Consider the following 15,725-nt stretch of genomic DNA (forward strand, 5'->3'; position numbering starts at 1 on the left):
TAACCAACAAAGAACAATTGTCTAGATTGAGATTTGAAAAGGAGAGAGATGCAGAAGACTGACGTTGACATAGGCCGGCTCTAATTGGCCGAATTCTCCCCATGGGGTTTGACCGCAAACGGCTTAGCGGCACTCGCTTCCAACCAACACCTCTCATCCATCTCGAAGCGTCTAGCCTCCGCCTAACTGCAAACCAAACTCCATCGGCCGTCTTCGTTCCCGCATCCCATCATCTTTCGCCTTTTCCAGAACTGTGGCTACCGCTACTGGCAAGATGCACGCCTGCTGCCCTCGTGTGCCCTACCGGGCTGTTCGTCGACAGTTCGGCGGCATCCATCCAGGGCTAACCTGCCGAGGGAAAATGCCTCAGCGACACTGCGGCTGGATCTGTTCGCCGTGACACACCGCTGCCCTCGTCGACATCGCATGCAGACACGCGCCACACCTTTTCTGAAAGTCTACACAGCCACTGACTCCCCTTCATCCCCCATCAATGGCCCTCCAAAAATGCCGCATCCACGGCTCCAACCGCCCGCTAGCTGCTGACCAGATTCTCCCATTGATAAAATCCTTTCTCGCGCGCCCTAGAATCTCTCCTTTCTCTTGATTCTTTTGTGCTCTCGTCTCCTCCGTCGGCTTCCTTTTACTATCTTTTCTGCAATACAAACCAGGGAGCTTGCTCCTTTCACCCCTGCCGTCATGGCCGACCCCAGTCCCGCTGTCATGTCCGAAAAACCGCAGACAAATCTCGCCCCGCCTCAAGAAGATTTGGAAATCGAAAGAGCTCCCAGTCGCACAATTCGCTATGCGGATGACGTTGAATCGGGTCGCCGCCGGACGATACATCGTCGCGGTTCAATGGAGTCCACCAATTCGGCTCGCACGATGCGCTCCATGGGTCGCCGAGAAGTTGACCCTGGAGTCGCGCTGCCCATTCATTTCCGCACTCTGTGAGCACCATCTTCGCATTGGTGTCCCTGATCTTTTGGCTGACCTTGTTCAGCTCCTTCAACGTCGAGCACAGCCAATCGAGAGAGGTTCCCGAAGCTGTCAAGGCCAAGAGCAAGAAAAAGTCAAAGGAGGACGACGCTTTCGGCAAGTCGCACCACTTTTCGACAACACCATCGACTGACTGAAAAGATTACGCTACTGTCGACTGGCATAAGATTACCCCCAACGAGCTTTCTCTTCGTCTTTCCACATCATTGACCCAAGGTTTGACGAGCAGTGCGGCGGCGAGAAAATTCAAGGAATACGGGCCCAACCAACCTTCTCCGCCGCCCTCGCAATGGTTTCGCAAGCTGTTTTCATACTTTTTTGGTGGGTTTGGCCTCATCCTCATGGGTGCCTCGATACTCGTCTTCATTGCCTGGAAGCCCCTCGGAGATCCACCGGCCATTGCCAATCTGGCCTTGGCCATTGTACTCGCCATCGTCTTTTTCGTGCAGGCCGGATTCAACTTTTACCAAGGTAAGCTTGCCGTCAAACCCCGGCGGCACACGCTCACGCGTCGCAGATTGGTCCAGCTCTCGTGTCATGTCTTCCATCAAGAACATGCTGCCCGAGGACTGCATGCTCCTGCGCGAGGGCACAAAGCAGCATTTCGCCGGCACCGAAATTGTTCCTGGAGATGTCTTGTACCTGAAGATGGGCGACAAGCTTCCTGCCGATGTCCGCCTTGTCGAGTGCTCCCCTGACGTTCGATTCGATCGCTCAATTCTCACTGGCGAGACTTTACCTCTTCGCGGCACTGTCGAAATGGTTGGTTGCATCTCCCAAAGTCGATTCGCCGCTAACATTTCAGACTGATGAAAACTTTCTCGAAACTTGCAACATTGGACTTGCTGGCACTCACTGCGTGTCCGGGTCGGCCGTTGGTATCGTCATTGGCACTGGAGATCGCTCCGTTTTCGGCCGCCTCGCAAAGCTCACGAGCACCCCCAAGGCCGGTCTGACGACTCTCGAAAGAGAGATTTACTACTTTGTCGGAATCGTCGTCGGCCTCATGGTCACCATGGTCATTATTGTCATTGCTGTGTGGGCCGGGTGGCTTCGCCATAAGCATCCTGACTGGATTTCTGTCCCGGTCCTCATTGTCGACTGCGTCAGTGTTGCTGTCGCCTTCATTCCCGAGGTGTGTATCCCAATGCTCTTTTCTGCTCGTACGCTAATCCTCTTAGGGTCTCCCAATCGCCGTCACGGCCAGTTTGACGATTACGGCAAACATTATGAGGAGAAACTCTGTCCTCTGCAAGTCTCTCAAGACGGTCGAGACTCTTGGAGCTGTTAGTGTCATTTGCTCCGACAAGACGGGTACCTTGACAAAGAACCAAATGCGTGTGACGGACTGCCTCGTTGGCCGGGACGCTCTGACTGCCACTGAAGCTGCTGGCAAAGTCCAGCTCTCCCGCGTTGCCATCAACATTCTGGAGCCTTCGCTCGGCTGCAAGCACATGGCGACGATTGGTGCCGTTTGCAATGCTGGAGAATTTGACGCTGCTACCATGGACAAGCCGCTCGCAGAACGCAAAATCAACGGCGACGCTACCGATACGGCCGTCCTCCGTTTCTCTGAAGGCCTTGTCCCTGTTCAGGAGAGCCGGCAAAAGTGGCGCAACGTGTACCGCGTTGCCTTCAACAGCAAGAACAAGTTCATGATCCAAATGGCTCGCCGCGATGTCTTTGAGGGTGCTGGAGACGCCGAATTCGACCAGGAAAGCGCAAAGCCTGAGGACTTGGTGTTGATGATCAAAGGCGCTCCCGACATCCTGATGCCGCGCTGCTCATCCTACATGGACTATGATGGCCACAGTCAGCCCATGGAGCAAGGCGACCTCGGGTTTCTCGAAGAAGCCAAAAATATCTGGTCGAGACAGGGCAAGCGTGTCATTCTCATGGCGCAAAAGATTGTGCCAAAGGAGGTCGCCGACATGTCGGTCGAATCCAAGGAGTTTGAAGACGCAGTAATGGAGCAGGGCAAGGAAGGACTCACGCTCGTCGGCCTGGTCGCCATCGTCGATCCTCCCCGCGATGAGATTCCTGATGTCGTCCGCACTCTGCGTGGCGCTGGTATCCGCCTCTTCATGGTGACTGGCGACTTTCAGCTGACTGCTGCTGCCATTGCTGCCGAGTGTGGCATAATCACCAACCCGCCAGAAGAGGTCCACGACGTTTCAGCCCTCCCAACCAACCCATCCAAAGACCTTTCCATTTCTGAAGGCAAGGCAGCTTTGATCAACCCCAGCAACAGCAGTGACAGCGAACATGGTGTGCTGCGCTCCATTGTCCTCTCTGGAGCCGACATGAACACCCTGACCGACACCCAATGGGATGCTCTCTGCAAGTACGACGAAATCGTCTTTGCTCGCACGACGCCGGAACAGAAGCTCAAGATTGTGCTTGAGCTGCAAGCGCGCCATGAAACTGTTGGCATGACGGGCGATGGCGTAAACGATGCTCCGTCGCTCAAACAAGCAGACATTGGTATCGCCATGGGCGGTGGCTCCGACATTGCCATTGAAGCCGCCGACATGGTTCTCCTCGACTCTTTTGCGGCTGTCGTCGAGGCTGTCAAGTATGGCCGCGTCGTCTTTGACAATCTCAAAAAGTCCATCTGCTACCTGCTCCCCGCCGGTACCTTTTCAGAATTTTGGCCCGTCATGACCAGTGTCCTATTTGGTCTACCCCAAATCCTTTCCAGCTTCTTGATGATCATCATTTGCTGCTTCACCGATTGTGCAGCTGCAACCGCCATCGCCTACGAGAAGCCCGAGGCCGACGTGCTGCTCAGAAGGCCACGCAACCCGCGCAAGGATCGCCTCGTTGACTGGAAGCTCATCTTCCACGCCTACGGCGTCATTGGCGTGATCCAGTGTGTCTCTTCCTTTGCCATGTCCTACTGGTATGCCCAACGTAACGGCGTCCCTTTCTCGGACCTGTGGTTCGGCTTTGGCAAGGTGCCCTCGCACATTACGGAAGACCGCTACACGGCGGTGCTCAACACGGCCTCGTCCATCTACTTTGTCAACCTTGTTGTTATGCAATGGTTCAACCTGATGGCGGTGCGTACGCGGCGTCTGTCCCTGCTCCAGCACCCGCCGTTTGGCCGCAAAGAGACGAGCAACTACCTCCTCTTCCCTGCCATTCTGTTCTCCCTCGTTGTTGCCTTCATCTTCTTGTATCCCAAGAGTGTCCAGAATACCATCGCCAGTACGACCGTGCCGGTTGAGCACTGGTTCCTGCCCATGGCGTTTGGTGCGGGCCTGCTGTTGCTAGACGAGGCGAGAAAGTGGACGGCGAGGAAATGGCCACACGGTTTCGTGGCCAAGATAGCGTGGTAGAGTATCTTTTCATTGTTTCTTGTCAAAGTCAAGCGTCTTTTTTCTCTCGAGTCGTTTCCTGCAAGCGAGTCTTTTGTCAGCCTTTGCTTCTCATTGTTTGCATTTGGACGTACCCAGCTCGGGCGGCTTGGATTGTTGATTCCCATTGAGCCAAACGTAGGTGATTTGTCGTATGGCTAGTAGAATAGATGCCCACTTTCTTGATTCCGTCCCGTATGCCTCGCTGTTTCTTTTCCGTTTCTACGTGAGGGAGAGACGACGAGTAGGCCTATTTGAGGTGCTCCTCTCTGGTCTCTCCTTTGGCTTTCTGCGGTATATCGGGCTCAGTGGAAGGGCTGCTGGCTGTCGTGGCCTGGCTCTAGTTATGCACTGTTGAATGCTCCCAGGAGCTTCATCAATCAGTGCGAAAAGCTGCTGGCCCTAGAAGACTCTCCTATACTACTGCACGCCCATTATCCAGGGCGATCTTCGGTTGTGCTGAATACACCTTTCACAACAACAGCTTTGGTGTGCACCTTCACAATCTGGCCGCCTTCCACACCTCGCCGCCCTTCACAACTCGCCGCCCTCCACCACTGCTTAAATACGCCGCCCTCCACCTCTCCACCACCTCGACTTTACAACCTCATCGCCCTCCAGTCTCCGCGCATGCTTCGTCGCCCGCCACCACTGCACCGCTTCGTCGCCCTCCCTTCGTCGCCCTCCCTTCGCCGCCCTCCAGCGCCGCGCAGCTTGATCGCCCTCCCAAGTTTAAAAGTAAGTTGACACCTCTGCTCCCTCCATCCCACTTCAACTCTTTCCATCCCATCGTTTCGCAAGTCGCAACCGTCAAGATGGCTCCCCGCAAGACCAAGTCCGGCAAGCACGGCAAGAATGGCAAGAAAGCTCACAAGAACAAGCAGTCCGCTCGCCAGAGCTCACGGTCTGCTCACCAGAGCTCGACGTCCTCTGAGAACGGTGGTGTTCCGCTCTACCAAGAGCAGCCGAACCTCAATCAAGAGCCCGCTCAGAGCCCGCCGCGTCGAGAGGCCTCTCCCGTCGAAAGCGACAAGGCCACTGTCCAGAGCTCGCCTCGCCGAAGCGTCTCGCCCGACGATCACTTGACCGACAACTTGCCTGACGACAATTCGCCCGTCGACCCTTTCCAAGCTCCTCCTTCCCAGCTTTCACCTCGCCGTCGTCGCTCGCCGAAGAAGTCGAATAAGCGAAACGCGACCGACAAAAAGCCCATTGCTCAGTCTGCCACTCCCGCCAACAGCTTCAATCCCACCAAGATCTTGAAGCGCGCCGTCGAGCACGAAGACCTCAGCCAAGCTACCCAGCAAGAGGACTTTCCGGTCACCCGCTACAGCGAAATCCGTGCTTCTCAGAGCCGCTTGCTGAAGAGGACCGACGCCGCCGCCGCTGCCTTGCCACTGCAGCCGCACACCACCCACGACGGTCGTCCACTTTCCCAGACTACCCACGACTCTCGTCGACTTGCCCACAGCCACCAGGTCAACCAAGCCTCTCGCTACCTCAACCCGCCCGCGCAGAATCCTCAGGTTGCCGTTCCTTACCACCTCAATCCTTCTTCGCACGGTCAACAAGGCTACGCTACTCGCAACCTCAACCCACCCGCGCAGAACTCTCAAGTTCCCGCTCCTTACCACTCTGATCCTCCGCACGGCCAGCAGGGCTACGCTCCTCGTCACTTCAATCCATCCGCGCAGAACTCTCAGGTTCCCGCTCCTCGACACTTCAATCCACCTACCCAGGACTCACAGGGTCCCGTTGCTCCCTTCTTCAATCCTCCAACCCAGTACCCACAGGGTCACGTCAGTCACGACACCTTCGACCAACCTGAACCTTCGCCCTTGCGCCCTGTCACCCGCGAGTTCTACCACCACGCTGCACCTCCACGGCAGCCTCTCTACTCCTTGTCGAACTCCTTGTCGAACTTCAATCAAGCGGCTCAGCACCAGCAGCGTCCCGACACCAGTGACGTTTACCACCAAGCTGTCCCTGCTCAGCATCACTCTTCCCGCCAAAACTACCCTACTGCTCCGCCACAGCAGTACGACAATCACCTTGGTCCTGCCACCAGTGACTTCCACAATCACATTGCCCCGCCTCAGCAACAGAGTCACCTCTACAGCACTCAAGTAGCCTTCTCACAGCTGCGCCGCAACCAAGAGTCTCACCACCCAGCTGTCCCGCAAGAGCCTTACCACGAAGCTGGACCATCACAGCCGCTTTACTCTACTCAACACGCCTTCCAAGCTGCTCTGAACCAGCCCGCTCATCAAGAGTCTCACCACCAAGCTGTCCCTCAACAGCCGCTTCACTCTACTCAGCGCATTTACCAAGCTGCTCTGAACCTCCACACTCCAGTTCAACGACACGATTCGGCCCACAGCCAGCACCATCCTGAACTCACCTTTGCTCGTCTTCTGCACCTCTACAGGCCAGACAGTCCGTCCAACGAGTCCGCTCACTCGTCCTCCGACAACGTCAGCCACCGTCGCGGTCGCCAACACGGCACTTTCCCTGTAGGGCTCCTCCGCAAGTTTGCTAATCGACCCAACGACGTTGACTTGCTCCCGCTCCCTCTCCTCGAAAAGACTGCTACTGCCAACGTCTACTGCAAGGGGTTTGGAGGTTACTTCTCGGAAGACGACATTGACATAATCCTCAAGATGTCTTCTCAAGACCCCCGCGTTCAGCAGGCCATGCGCTCCCAGCAGGCTCAGCGTGTCCAGCAGGCCCAGCGCGCCCAGCAGGCCCCTCTGTCCCCGATGGCGGCTCCTTTCAATCCACCCACTCCTACGCTCCCTACTCCGCGCCCCGATTTCTGCCGCACCTGGTCGAACGAGACGCTGAACAAGTACGCCTGGACTCTGCGGAGGATCTCCCAAGACCGCACCAGTCGCCAGGCCGAGGGCGCCACCAGCCCCTCGGAGCCTCCCTCGCCCGCCGCGCTGCCCATGCGCAGGACCGTTTTTCTCGGTCCAGACATGGAGGTCTCCTCGGAGACCTGGGACTTGTTCCAGCTGGCCCTCTGCGGCCGTCTCGCCCTCCTCAAGCAGGAGGCCACGGAGTACGAGGAGCGCACCGCCGCGCGCACCTTTGAGGAGCTGTCGGGCGCCGCGCGCGCCAACATCAACGAGGTGGCCGCGGCCACGGGCAAGAGTGGACCTTTTGAGTTCACGGACGAGGAGTTGTTCGGGGCCTTCGGCTTCAAACCCCCGTCGCCGGAGCAGGTTGGGCGCCTGCTCACCTGTTACCGAGAGGTGCTGGCGGAGCACCAGGAGAAGGACAAGGCCGCGCCCCCGCCCCCCATGCAGGGCTCTGGTCTCGGCTTTGGAGTGGAGGTCCCCGCCTCCGTGGACAGGCACTTCCTCGCGGATGTGTATCTGGCCCGGGGCGGCCCAAAGCTCCAGCGAGACCACCCCTCGCTGGCAATCCGCGCGGCGGGCCCCTTTGGCAAGGGCCTGTCCGCAGAGGACGAGGACGCCCTCGTTCCCGCCGCCGCCGCCGCCGCTCCCACCACCCCCGCCGCCGCCGTCCCCGCCGCCCGCAAGCCCTTGGGCAAGGCCCCCGCCCCGGCCCTCGTCCCGGCCTCGCTGCCGCCCTCCGGGGGCTCGAAGGCCCCGCTGGGCAAGAAGGTGCCAGCGGCAACGCTGGCCTCGGCCATCCGAGAGCCGTGGGCGAAGTCCTCGCCCTTGCCGTCCGCCTGGAAGGCGGAGTTCGACCGTTCTGTCTGGAACGGTAAGCAGCTCCCCAAGGAGCTGCGCCGCAACCAGCCTCCGCCAAAGGAGGACGGCGAGGGCGAGGAGGGCCCTTTTAAATCCTTCATTCCTGGCCTCGGCCCGGACCATTGAAGGGGAGATGTGGGGGGCGTTGGAGGAAGGGGAGGGTGATTGGGGGGTTTTGACTGTTTGGTGGTTTGAGGGGGCCATTGGAGGAGGGGAGGGAAGTTGGGGGACTTGAACGTTTGGTGGTTTGGGGGGCCGTCGGAGGAGGGGAGGGAGATTGGGGGTTTCAACGGTTGGTGTTTTTGGGGCGTTGTTGGAGGAGGGGAGGGAAGTTGGGGGTTTGGTGGTTGTTTGGGAGCCGTCGGAGGAGGAGAGGGAGAGTTGGGGGTTTCAAAATTGGTGCTGTTTGGGGCGGCGTTGGAGGAGGGGAGGGAAGTAGGGGGTGTACACGAATCGCGTGCGTTGGGGCAGCAGGGTTGCTGCACATCGGGGCAAATGAATCTCCGGCCCGTTTAGGGCACTTTACAAGCATAAAGAAGTTTCCAAAACCGAGCAATGACTGCGTGAATTCGGCTGCTTTGAATGTCTGTACGGGGTGGAAGATCAGGTATTGACTTTGGCAGGATCTGGTGAAGTTTGTGTCTATCAAAGCCTTCAGAGGCACGGTAGTAGTGGCGGCAGAAATGACCACTACACCATCAAAGAGAGGGTAAGTGAGCTGAGGGAGGGAAGATATGGTATCCAAACTGACTTCAAGACGTACAGCGGCTCCTCGGGAAAGACACCTCTAAGCTTCAGGCAATTCGAATGGCAAAGATCACATGACTTGGTCAAGAAATGGGCACGAGGCAAGCAGACGAAAGGAAAGACGAAGCAATTGGCAGGTATGGAAGACGCAATCAGCAGGAGAAGACAGGGTATGAGACGGTTTGGCAAAATCGAATGAGAGGGGAACACAAAACAAGAGCAAGGAAACAAGCGCAACCAAAGGAATGGAACACCAAAGCAAAGGCAAACATCACTATGTCGGCAGTGTTCAAGACGAACTCGGGCAAAGACGGCCGGTCGGTGGGTACCGGCACAAAGATATCGACACGAGCAGGCCAGGAGCGGGGAGATAAACAGAGCTCAGGGAACGAAACACCAACGAATGGGAGGGAAAGCACAGCAGTGGCAGTGGAGGTGCTCAGTCGGCGTTTCATTTCTGCCGGAGCGGCCAACGAGCACCGGCACAAGCATTGGGGCGAGCTATCGGCGTGGCTCATCATGTTCAGTCGACAAGCTGAAGTATGATTGGGATTTCAACGGGGAGACTCGGTATTCAAGAACAAGGGCCACTCCAGAAGACGACGTGCAGGATTGCTTGGCGTAAAGCATGCAATCGAGGTACCAGGGAAGTTGGGAGCTGCTGGTGATGCAACCACAGGCTTGCAAGGCGCAGCCAGCGAACAAGAACGATCACAGAGGTTGGGCGTTGGCAAAATAAGAGAGGGACACATGACTGAGGGCGTTGGATGGCCTTGCCGCCGGTAATGAGCTTTCTGCAGCCAGTCTCAGGAGCGACGAATCTCCGCCTGGATTGATGGAATGGAGCATTTGCCGATGTGGAGGCCGCTCGTGGAAAGTCTCGGTACGCTTCTGGATCTTCAACAAGGCCAGGGGAAAATCATCTTCTTGCCGGTTGCCAGAGCTATCAAGCAGAAGAATTGATTGTGCTTTCCAAACCCAGAAGTACGAGGGCCCTCAATCGGTCTTTCTCAAAGCAGATGGGCGGCAGAGGGAGCGGGCTATGTGCATTCGAATCCGACAGTAGTGCCTGGCCGGCTGTGGAAGCCCAGATGTGAGAGAAACCAAGACCTTCATTCCCATTGGAGTTGGCTGATGCTTGATGTTGAGCTCATGGATCGACCACAATTGAGCTAAAGCTGACGACCTTTTCGCTGTGAATATTGCTCAATCTTGCCGAGGAGCATTCTGTGCGTTGCTTTGGCGTCGTAGGGAATGTCTCTCAGAAGCGTCTTTGATTGACGCAATTCGGAGGAGGTTGTGATGGACTCTTGCCGTACAATTGCTTTTACGATGCGGCTGGAGTTACGGCAGGAGGGGTGGTCCAACCTTTTTCGACAGTACGAGGCTCCGGGCTCTAAGACTGGGAGGGCGGGCTTCATGTGTTTTGTCGGCATTCATTGGCGTTGAGCTACCTCTCAAAGATACCTTTGAACGCCGTCAATCGGTTGCATGTCACGACAACAGTGCCTTTGCTGTACAATGGCTTTGCATTGTACGAATCGAGTGGCGGTGCCGACGTCCAGCTTTGTCGAAAGTGCTTACTCTGTGAGGACCATTCTTTCCAAAGCTTGGAATTAAGGACTTTGCAGCACGTCGTGGAGTCGGCACAGATGGCATATTGAGAAGTGTACTTTTCGGGGCGACAGGTGAGGAAAGGGTATGGAAACGCTGGACATGAGGGTGTTGCAAGAAACGCCACATTAAACGATGGGTTGGACGTGACGCAAAGGAGCCAGGCAGTCGTGAAAATAATATGGAGTGTCGCACAAAGACCCCTTTACAATTAATGATTCACGTCGCCTAGTGGAGCGCGGTCCCCCTTCTTGATCATCGAAGTCAAGAGAGCGGACACATCTGACGAAGCAAGAATTGGAAATCAGAATTGATTGATTGAGTAGGCGGGCAAGGCGCCTATATGACTTTGTGAGTGAGATTAAGATAAAGGATCTCTACCGTATGGGCTAGAATCCATGGGAAGCAGACAAGTTGAGACAGTCAGCAGAGCAAATACAAGTGGAATCTTCCACCGCTTTCAACATCCTTTGATGTGGCGGATAACCAAGCTACCGTCTCCGGATCCTGCGCTCTAGAAATAGAGTAACGGCTAACAGCGATTGTGCAGACAACGAGCTGATCCGAGTCTTTTCGATAATTGCTTCAAACATCCAGTGTTCAATGAAGTCTCTGCATGGAAATCCGAATCCTATTAACCGACTGCAAAGGGAGAGGGACTTGGATGCTCCCGAATCAATTCCAAGGGGCTTGGATATTCTGTCCACGCTCTCATTGTGACACTGGATTCTGTCTCCGGAGGCTCGCTTCATTGCTATTGCTACTACGTTGTGGTACACAAAAATTATCTACTTGGGCATCCCTTAGAGTAGGTGCGCGCGAACAGCAGACCAACGTCGCCCAAAATGGCAAGTCAGGGGTGAAGGCGCAAATTTGGAGCTTCCTTGGTAGTTAAGGCTCCGCAGAAGCCAATGTTGTGCTGCTGAAAGTAATCTGCTGTTTTGGACACATAATGCCAGTCGATGGCTGTCTGTCGATCACCAACCCCCCCCCATCAATTTGGTCGACATCATGATGCGTCTGAATCCTCCCCATCATTGCGCAAAGACTAAGGAGGTGCGCTGATGACGTCCCGGCCAGGCGGTGATGGGAGCGATGGGAGTGCAGACAGGCTGCCGCCGACTGAATGTCACCATAGTTCTTGCCTTCCACTGGCAAGTGCTCTTGCGAGCAGGGGCTTTGCTCTTTTGCAACTCAAAGACCTTCCGCCCCCACATCCTTCTTCCCTTAACCCACTTCTCCGTTGTCTTCTCCTCATCTTGATCCTCTAGTTCACCCACTGAGTGTTAGTCTCTCGCGCTCGACTCTTGTCGCGCAAGTACATTGCTTATCTCGCTTGGTAGATGCCTCCAAGCCCTCACCTCAGCTTCGCTGGACCTAGCTGTCTCCTCAAATGCCCCAGCCGCCTTTTGGCGCGCCTGGTCTCTCCTTCCAGGAACTTTTGATGCGCTTGTTGAGCGAGTGGGGATTGTCCTTCTGTGCGGTGACAGTCTGATCAGTAATTGCTCATTCTGGTGAGGCGGTTGAATGGAGGATGGAGACTGACAGGCATTTTGGTATGGAGTAAATGATTTGAGGTTTAGTTGGTGGGTGCGTGAAGAAATTGAGATTGCTGCGGAGAGGAAGTCGAGGTCAGAAACGCATAGCAAGGAAACCTTTTTCTCGGCTGAGTCCGAGTGTCGTACTCGGAATGTGGGAGCTTTCCCTAAACAGAAGGCTGGGTGCAGCCTATGTAAGCAGAGGAGGTCTTACCAGTCCACAATGAAACCTGGGAGCATTTGGTTGTCTACCACTAGATGAAGCATGTAAAATTCCAGGGGTGCTTGTCTATTCCTCTTTCTTGATGCCAACCTCCTGAGCCTGCTTCTTTTTTCTTTTTTACCACAACCTGATACTCCTCCTCAAGCCGGACGGTGGCCTTGAGTGCGAGCCTTCGCGCTCTCCTCTTGTGATTCTTCTGCTTCTTCTCCTGCTTAATGCGGGATAACTGAGCTACGGCGTCCGCTATGCAATATCAATAATATTCTCGCCGCATGAAATTGTAGTTTTTCTCATATATTTTTCCTCTTAGACGGCGACGGGGCCAGCGATGCTAGCAGCAGCATTCATTGAGCCAAAGCCTGCAGCAGGATACTGTTGAATATGTTAATTACCAAAAACATCGAAGAAAGATGGGAATCATCGACAACGTGGCAGTGGTAATAGTCTTGAATACTCCTTCGGCCAAGCAATGACATCAAGCTGGATTGTGCTGTCTTTTGCTCAGAGGTTGTATCTTACTACTGTTAGATACTAGTAAAGTCGGAGGTTCTGGAGCATCGAGACCAAGGTAGGTGTGCGACGTTTTGGCTGGCTGTCATGACGAAGTCCGATAAACCTGAACATGACATGCCGCTTCCCTTTTCGTACTGACCCGTTGTTGCCTTCTACGACGCGCTTCAGATGTGACAACTCCAACTACGTGTCGTCTGTGAGCTTGCCCAAGGCCGAACATCACCTTCGACACGCGACCCCTCCAGACACCAGTCTATTAGTGTGCACACCCTTCTGTCAGTGTTTCCTGCTACCCTTTGCTGAACACCACTGCCTGCAGGCGCGTCGCCTTCTTGCAACACACAACGCGGACGCCTGATTCAGGTACGTCCATGTTCCCGGGAAACTCCATCTTTCTGGATGAGCACATGGAGGAATGCTAATGACTGTTTCGTCTATCCTTTCAGTCGAAGTCCACAACATCGCAACAGCCAAAAACTTCCAGTTCGTATCGAAAGCCAAGTCATGCCTACCCAATTCCCCATGGAATATCCAGAGATTATTGAGGTCAGTCCTCATCAGGAACCCTCAAGTTTTCATCGTTTGATCCAACGCCAGCGATTCTTGGAGGCCGAATTGCATTTGAACGCTTTGACCATGATTTTTTGTATGGGCTACAGGACGGACAATCTTGCCCCTCAGGCCATGGATGAATCCGACAATCCCATCATGATGAGCAATACCCCTATTTACCAAAGGGTCCAGAACAAGTGGCTTTCAAACCGCGCTGCATATCCGGGACTACCACCACTGATTGTAAAAACTTAGCCTCCTATCGAAGACCCCGAGGCCTACGGCGTTGACCCAGAGGCAATGCCTCCGTCCAGATACAAGCCCAAAGAGACCGACAAGCGCCCTCACAGCTCTAGCGAAGACGGACCAGAAGCGCTAGAAACCAAAAGACTGAGCCCCACGGCGCCCGACGCCGCACCAGCGGTCGAAGGCCAACTGGCCTCACAGGGCAACGTCAATCAAACCGACGTGACGGCAGTCAGCAACGCGCCGGCCTCCTACGACGCGTCTATCCAGGTGGGCGCCCACCTATGCATCGGTGTGAAACTGACGAAAGACAACGCTGTTGAGACGCTTCAAAAAATTGATGAGTACGCCAAATGGAGGCGGTCTGAACAGGGAGAGGAAGTGGACCTCAGCTTCAGCGAGTTCCATCGCGTCAAGGAATACTTCCAGTCCAAGGCCTGATGTTGGCGGGTTCGCGGCTGAGTTCTCTGTGCTTTCCCTGCTTTCATTTCTTTCATTCTTTGTGATCGTGTTGTTTTCTTGCCTGTCTCTTTCTACCAGTTGAACTCTTGGGTGCAACAGAGAGTTGGCGTGGGTTACCCTGATGGCATTTGGCGTCAAAGATCGAGATGATTCTGCAAAAGATTTCGGCTTCAATGACGTCCATTGACTCGAGAGCTTCTTCTCGGGAAAGAGGTGATGAGTTGGAGGAATTATCATTTCTTACCTTGTCGGCTTTTCATCCGCTGTCTCCCTCCCTCCTCACGATGAGGGCCTCTTTCTCTCCTTTCTTGGGTCGGCTCCATTCTGTCGATGTAAAACTGGCATGGAACCACCTTTAGTTCCAGCAAAGAGCGTTGTCTTGCTTTTAGGCGTTTGTGTATTTTCCACGGCGCGTAACTTGCTCCCGTTTCAGACCGACTTCCTTTCAACGAGAAGAAACAGCCCTTGGAATCGTCACACTTGCCACACATCATTGATCTGCACCGCATCATTGACCCAGGGTGTGGTTCCTCTCTGAGTAGCTTGTTAGATGCTCAGATTGTATTTTCGGCTTTACCCAAATCAAAACATCCGATCATCTCCCGTCGAGCGGTATTCCCGTGGTATCATGTCAAAGCACCACCATACAATCCCCTGCTCCTCATCGCCCATCCAATCTCCTTACCCCTCTCCCATCTTTTCACACATCCAACACCCTCATCTAGACGGTACCATACCCCTGCTGGCCGCCCTGGTGCGGCGCATGCGGCGCCTGGGCATCATACGTGCCCTGCTGGGCGGGCATGGGCGGGGGCGGCTGGGCCTGCACGGACAAACCGCCGCGCTGGACGCGGTCGCTGTAGACGCCCGAGGCCGGGTGCGGGTCGTAGAGGCCCTTGCGCGCGTCCTCGCGCCGCTTGTAGTAGACGTATTCGATGTAGAAGGCGTGGATGTGGCCGGGGAGGTAGCTTTGGTGGGGGGTTGTGTTAGTTGAGATTGTGGTGGGGTGTGGTGTGTGGTAGTTCGGGGCGGGGAAACGAGGGTGCGAGTGATTTTGTACGCACCCAAGAAGCGTCAACAAGACGTTGATGCAAAAGTCGGCGCCGCAGCCGGCAATCATGAGGACGCCGATGGGCGGGACTGTTGGTGGGGCGGGTTGTTAGCCAGGGGTTCCCTCTCTCAGATTGAAAAAAAAAAAAAAAAGTGCAATTGAGTCTGGTTGAGCAGGGCTCAGAATTTAGGCAAACGCCATTGATTGCGGAGGCGGTGGTGATGGCGGAGTTTGTGGCCGGCGCTTGAGTGTGGCACGACGACGACTGTTGGAAGACTTACTGAAGATGGTGATTATGATGAGGAGGATTGCGGAAATCATGGTGGCTGATTGGCAGTCTTCGTGAAGAGGAGTGGTTTGGTGGTGGAGTTGAGGTTGTTGAGCAGGTAGGGCGTAGGGTAGGTAGAAGTAGGCGTGGTCAGCAGCAGCTTGTGACGCGGCAGTGCGGAGAAACAAGGCGCGAGCGAGGAGAAGCAAAGGAGTGGATGGCTATGGCAGGCAGGAAATGGAATGGCCGCCGCGTCAGGTAAGGGGAAGCCTGTCTACACTACGCGCCAAGTGGGCGCTGTCCTGGTTGACGCCTCGTCGTTGCTTGCTTGTGATGGGGAACCGCCCGCTGCATGTGGCGCAGCATCCGATGACGTCGAAATTCCGTATGAACAAAGGCCCGGGTGCCACAAGTGGCTGTGCTGATTGTTGACT

At 55.3% G+C, this 15,725-nt stretch overlaps 4 protein-coding genes across 4 annotated transcripts; 3 read left to right on the forward strand and 1 right to left on the reverse strand.

Annotated features, from left to right (window-relative positions):
* The first annotated feature begins 480 nt into the window (after positions 1–480).
* BKA78DRAFT_322351 (uncharacterized protein) lies at positions 481–4,834 on the forward strand. The gene is made up of 6 exons (XM_066889113.1): positions 481–950; positions 1,004–1,095; positions 1,141–1,470; positions 1,517–1,761; positions 1,805–2,134; positions 2,181–4,834. The coding sequence occupies exons 1-6, from the start codon at positions 700–702 to the stop codon at positions 4,338–4,340; spliced, it is 3,408 nt and encodes a 1,135-aa protein (XP_066741387.1). The 5' UTR covers positions 481–699; the 3' UTR covers positions 4,341–4,834.
* A 339-nt stretch (positions 4,835–5,173) lies between these two features.
* BKA78DRAFT_355614 (uncharacterized protein) lies at positions 5,174–8,203 on the forward strand (the record flags this gene model as incomplete). The annotated part of the gene is made up of 1 exon (XM_066891933.1): positions 5,174–8,203. The coding sequence occupies one exon, from the start codon at positions 5,174–5,176 to the stop codon at positions 8,201–8,203; it is 3,030 nt and encodes a 1,009-aa protein (XP_066741388.1).
* A 5,013-nt stretch (positions 8,204–13,216) lies between these two features.
* Positions 13,217–13,951, forward strand: BKA78DRAFT_355615 (uncharacterized protein; the record flags this gene model as incomplete). Its single annotated transcript, XM_066891934.1, has 3 exons — positions 13,217–13,258; positions 13,310–13,450; positions 13,520–13,951. The coding sequence occupies 3 exons, from the start codon at positions 13,217–13,219 to the stop codon at positions 13,949–13,951; spliced, it is 615 nt and encodes a 204-aa protein (XP_066741389.1).
* A 742-nt stretch (positions 13,952–14,693) lies between these two features.
* On the reverse strand, positions 14,694–15,344 carry BKA78DRAFT_355616 (uncharacterized protein; the record flags this gene model as incomplete). Its single annotated transcript, XM_066891935.1, has 3 exons — positions 14,694–14,940; positions 15,037–15,112; positions 15,305–15,344. The coding sequence occupies 3 exons, from the start codon at positions 15,342–15,344 to the stop codon at positions 14,694–14,696; spliced, it is 363 nt and encodes a 120-aa protein (XP_066741390.1).
* Positions 15,345–15,725: the final 381 nt, after the last annotated feature.

This window comes from Phyllosticta capitalensis, assembly GCF_038381095.1.
Source record: "Phyllosticta capitalensis strain CBS 128856 chromosome Unknown BKA78scaffold_9, whole genome shotgun sequence".
NCBI lineage: Eukaryota > Fungi > Ascomycota > Dothideomycetes > Botryosphaeriales > Phyllostictaceae > Phyllosticta > Phyllosticta capitalensis.

Coding starts and splice junctions, on each gene's coding strand:
- BKA78DRAFT_322351 (XM_066889113.1), top strand. CDS start 700: ATGGCCGACCCCAGTCCCGCTGTCATGTCCGAAAAACCGCAGACAAAT. Junction 951..1,003: donor CCCATTCATTTCCGCACTCT/GTGAGCACCATC, acceptor GACCTTGTTCAG/CTCCTTCAACGTCGAGCACA. Junction 2,135..2,180: donor CTGTCGCCTTCATTCCCGAG/GTGTGTATCCCA, acceptor TAATCCTCTTAG/GGTCTCCCAATCGCCGTCAC.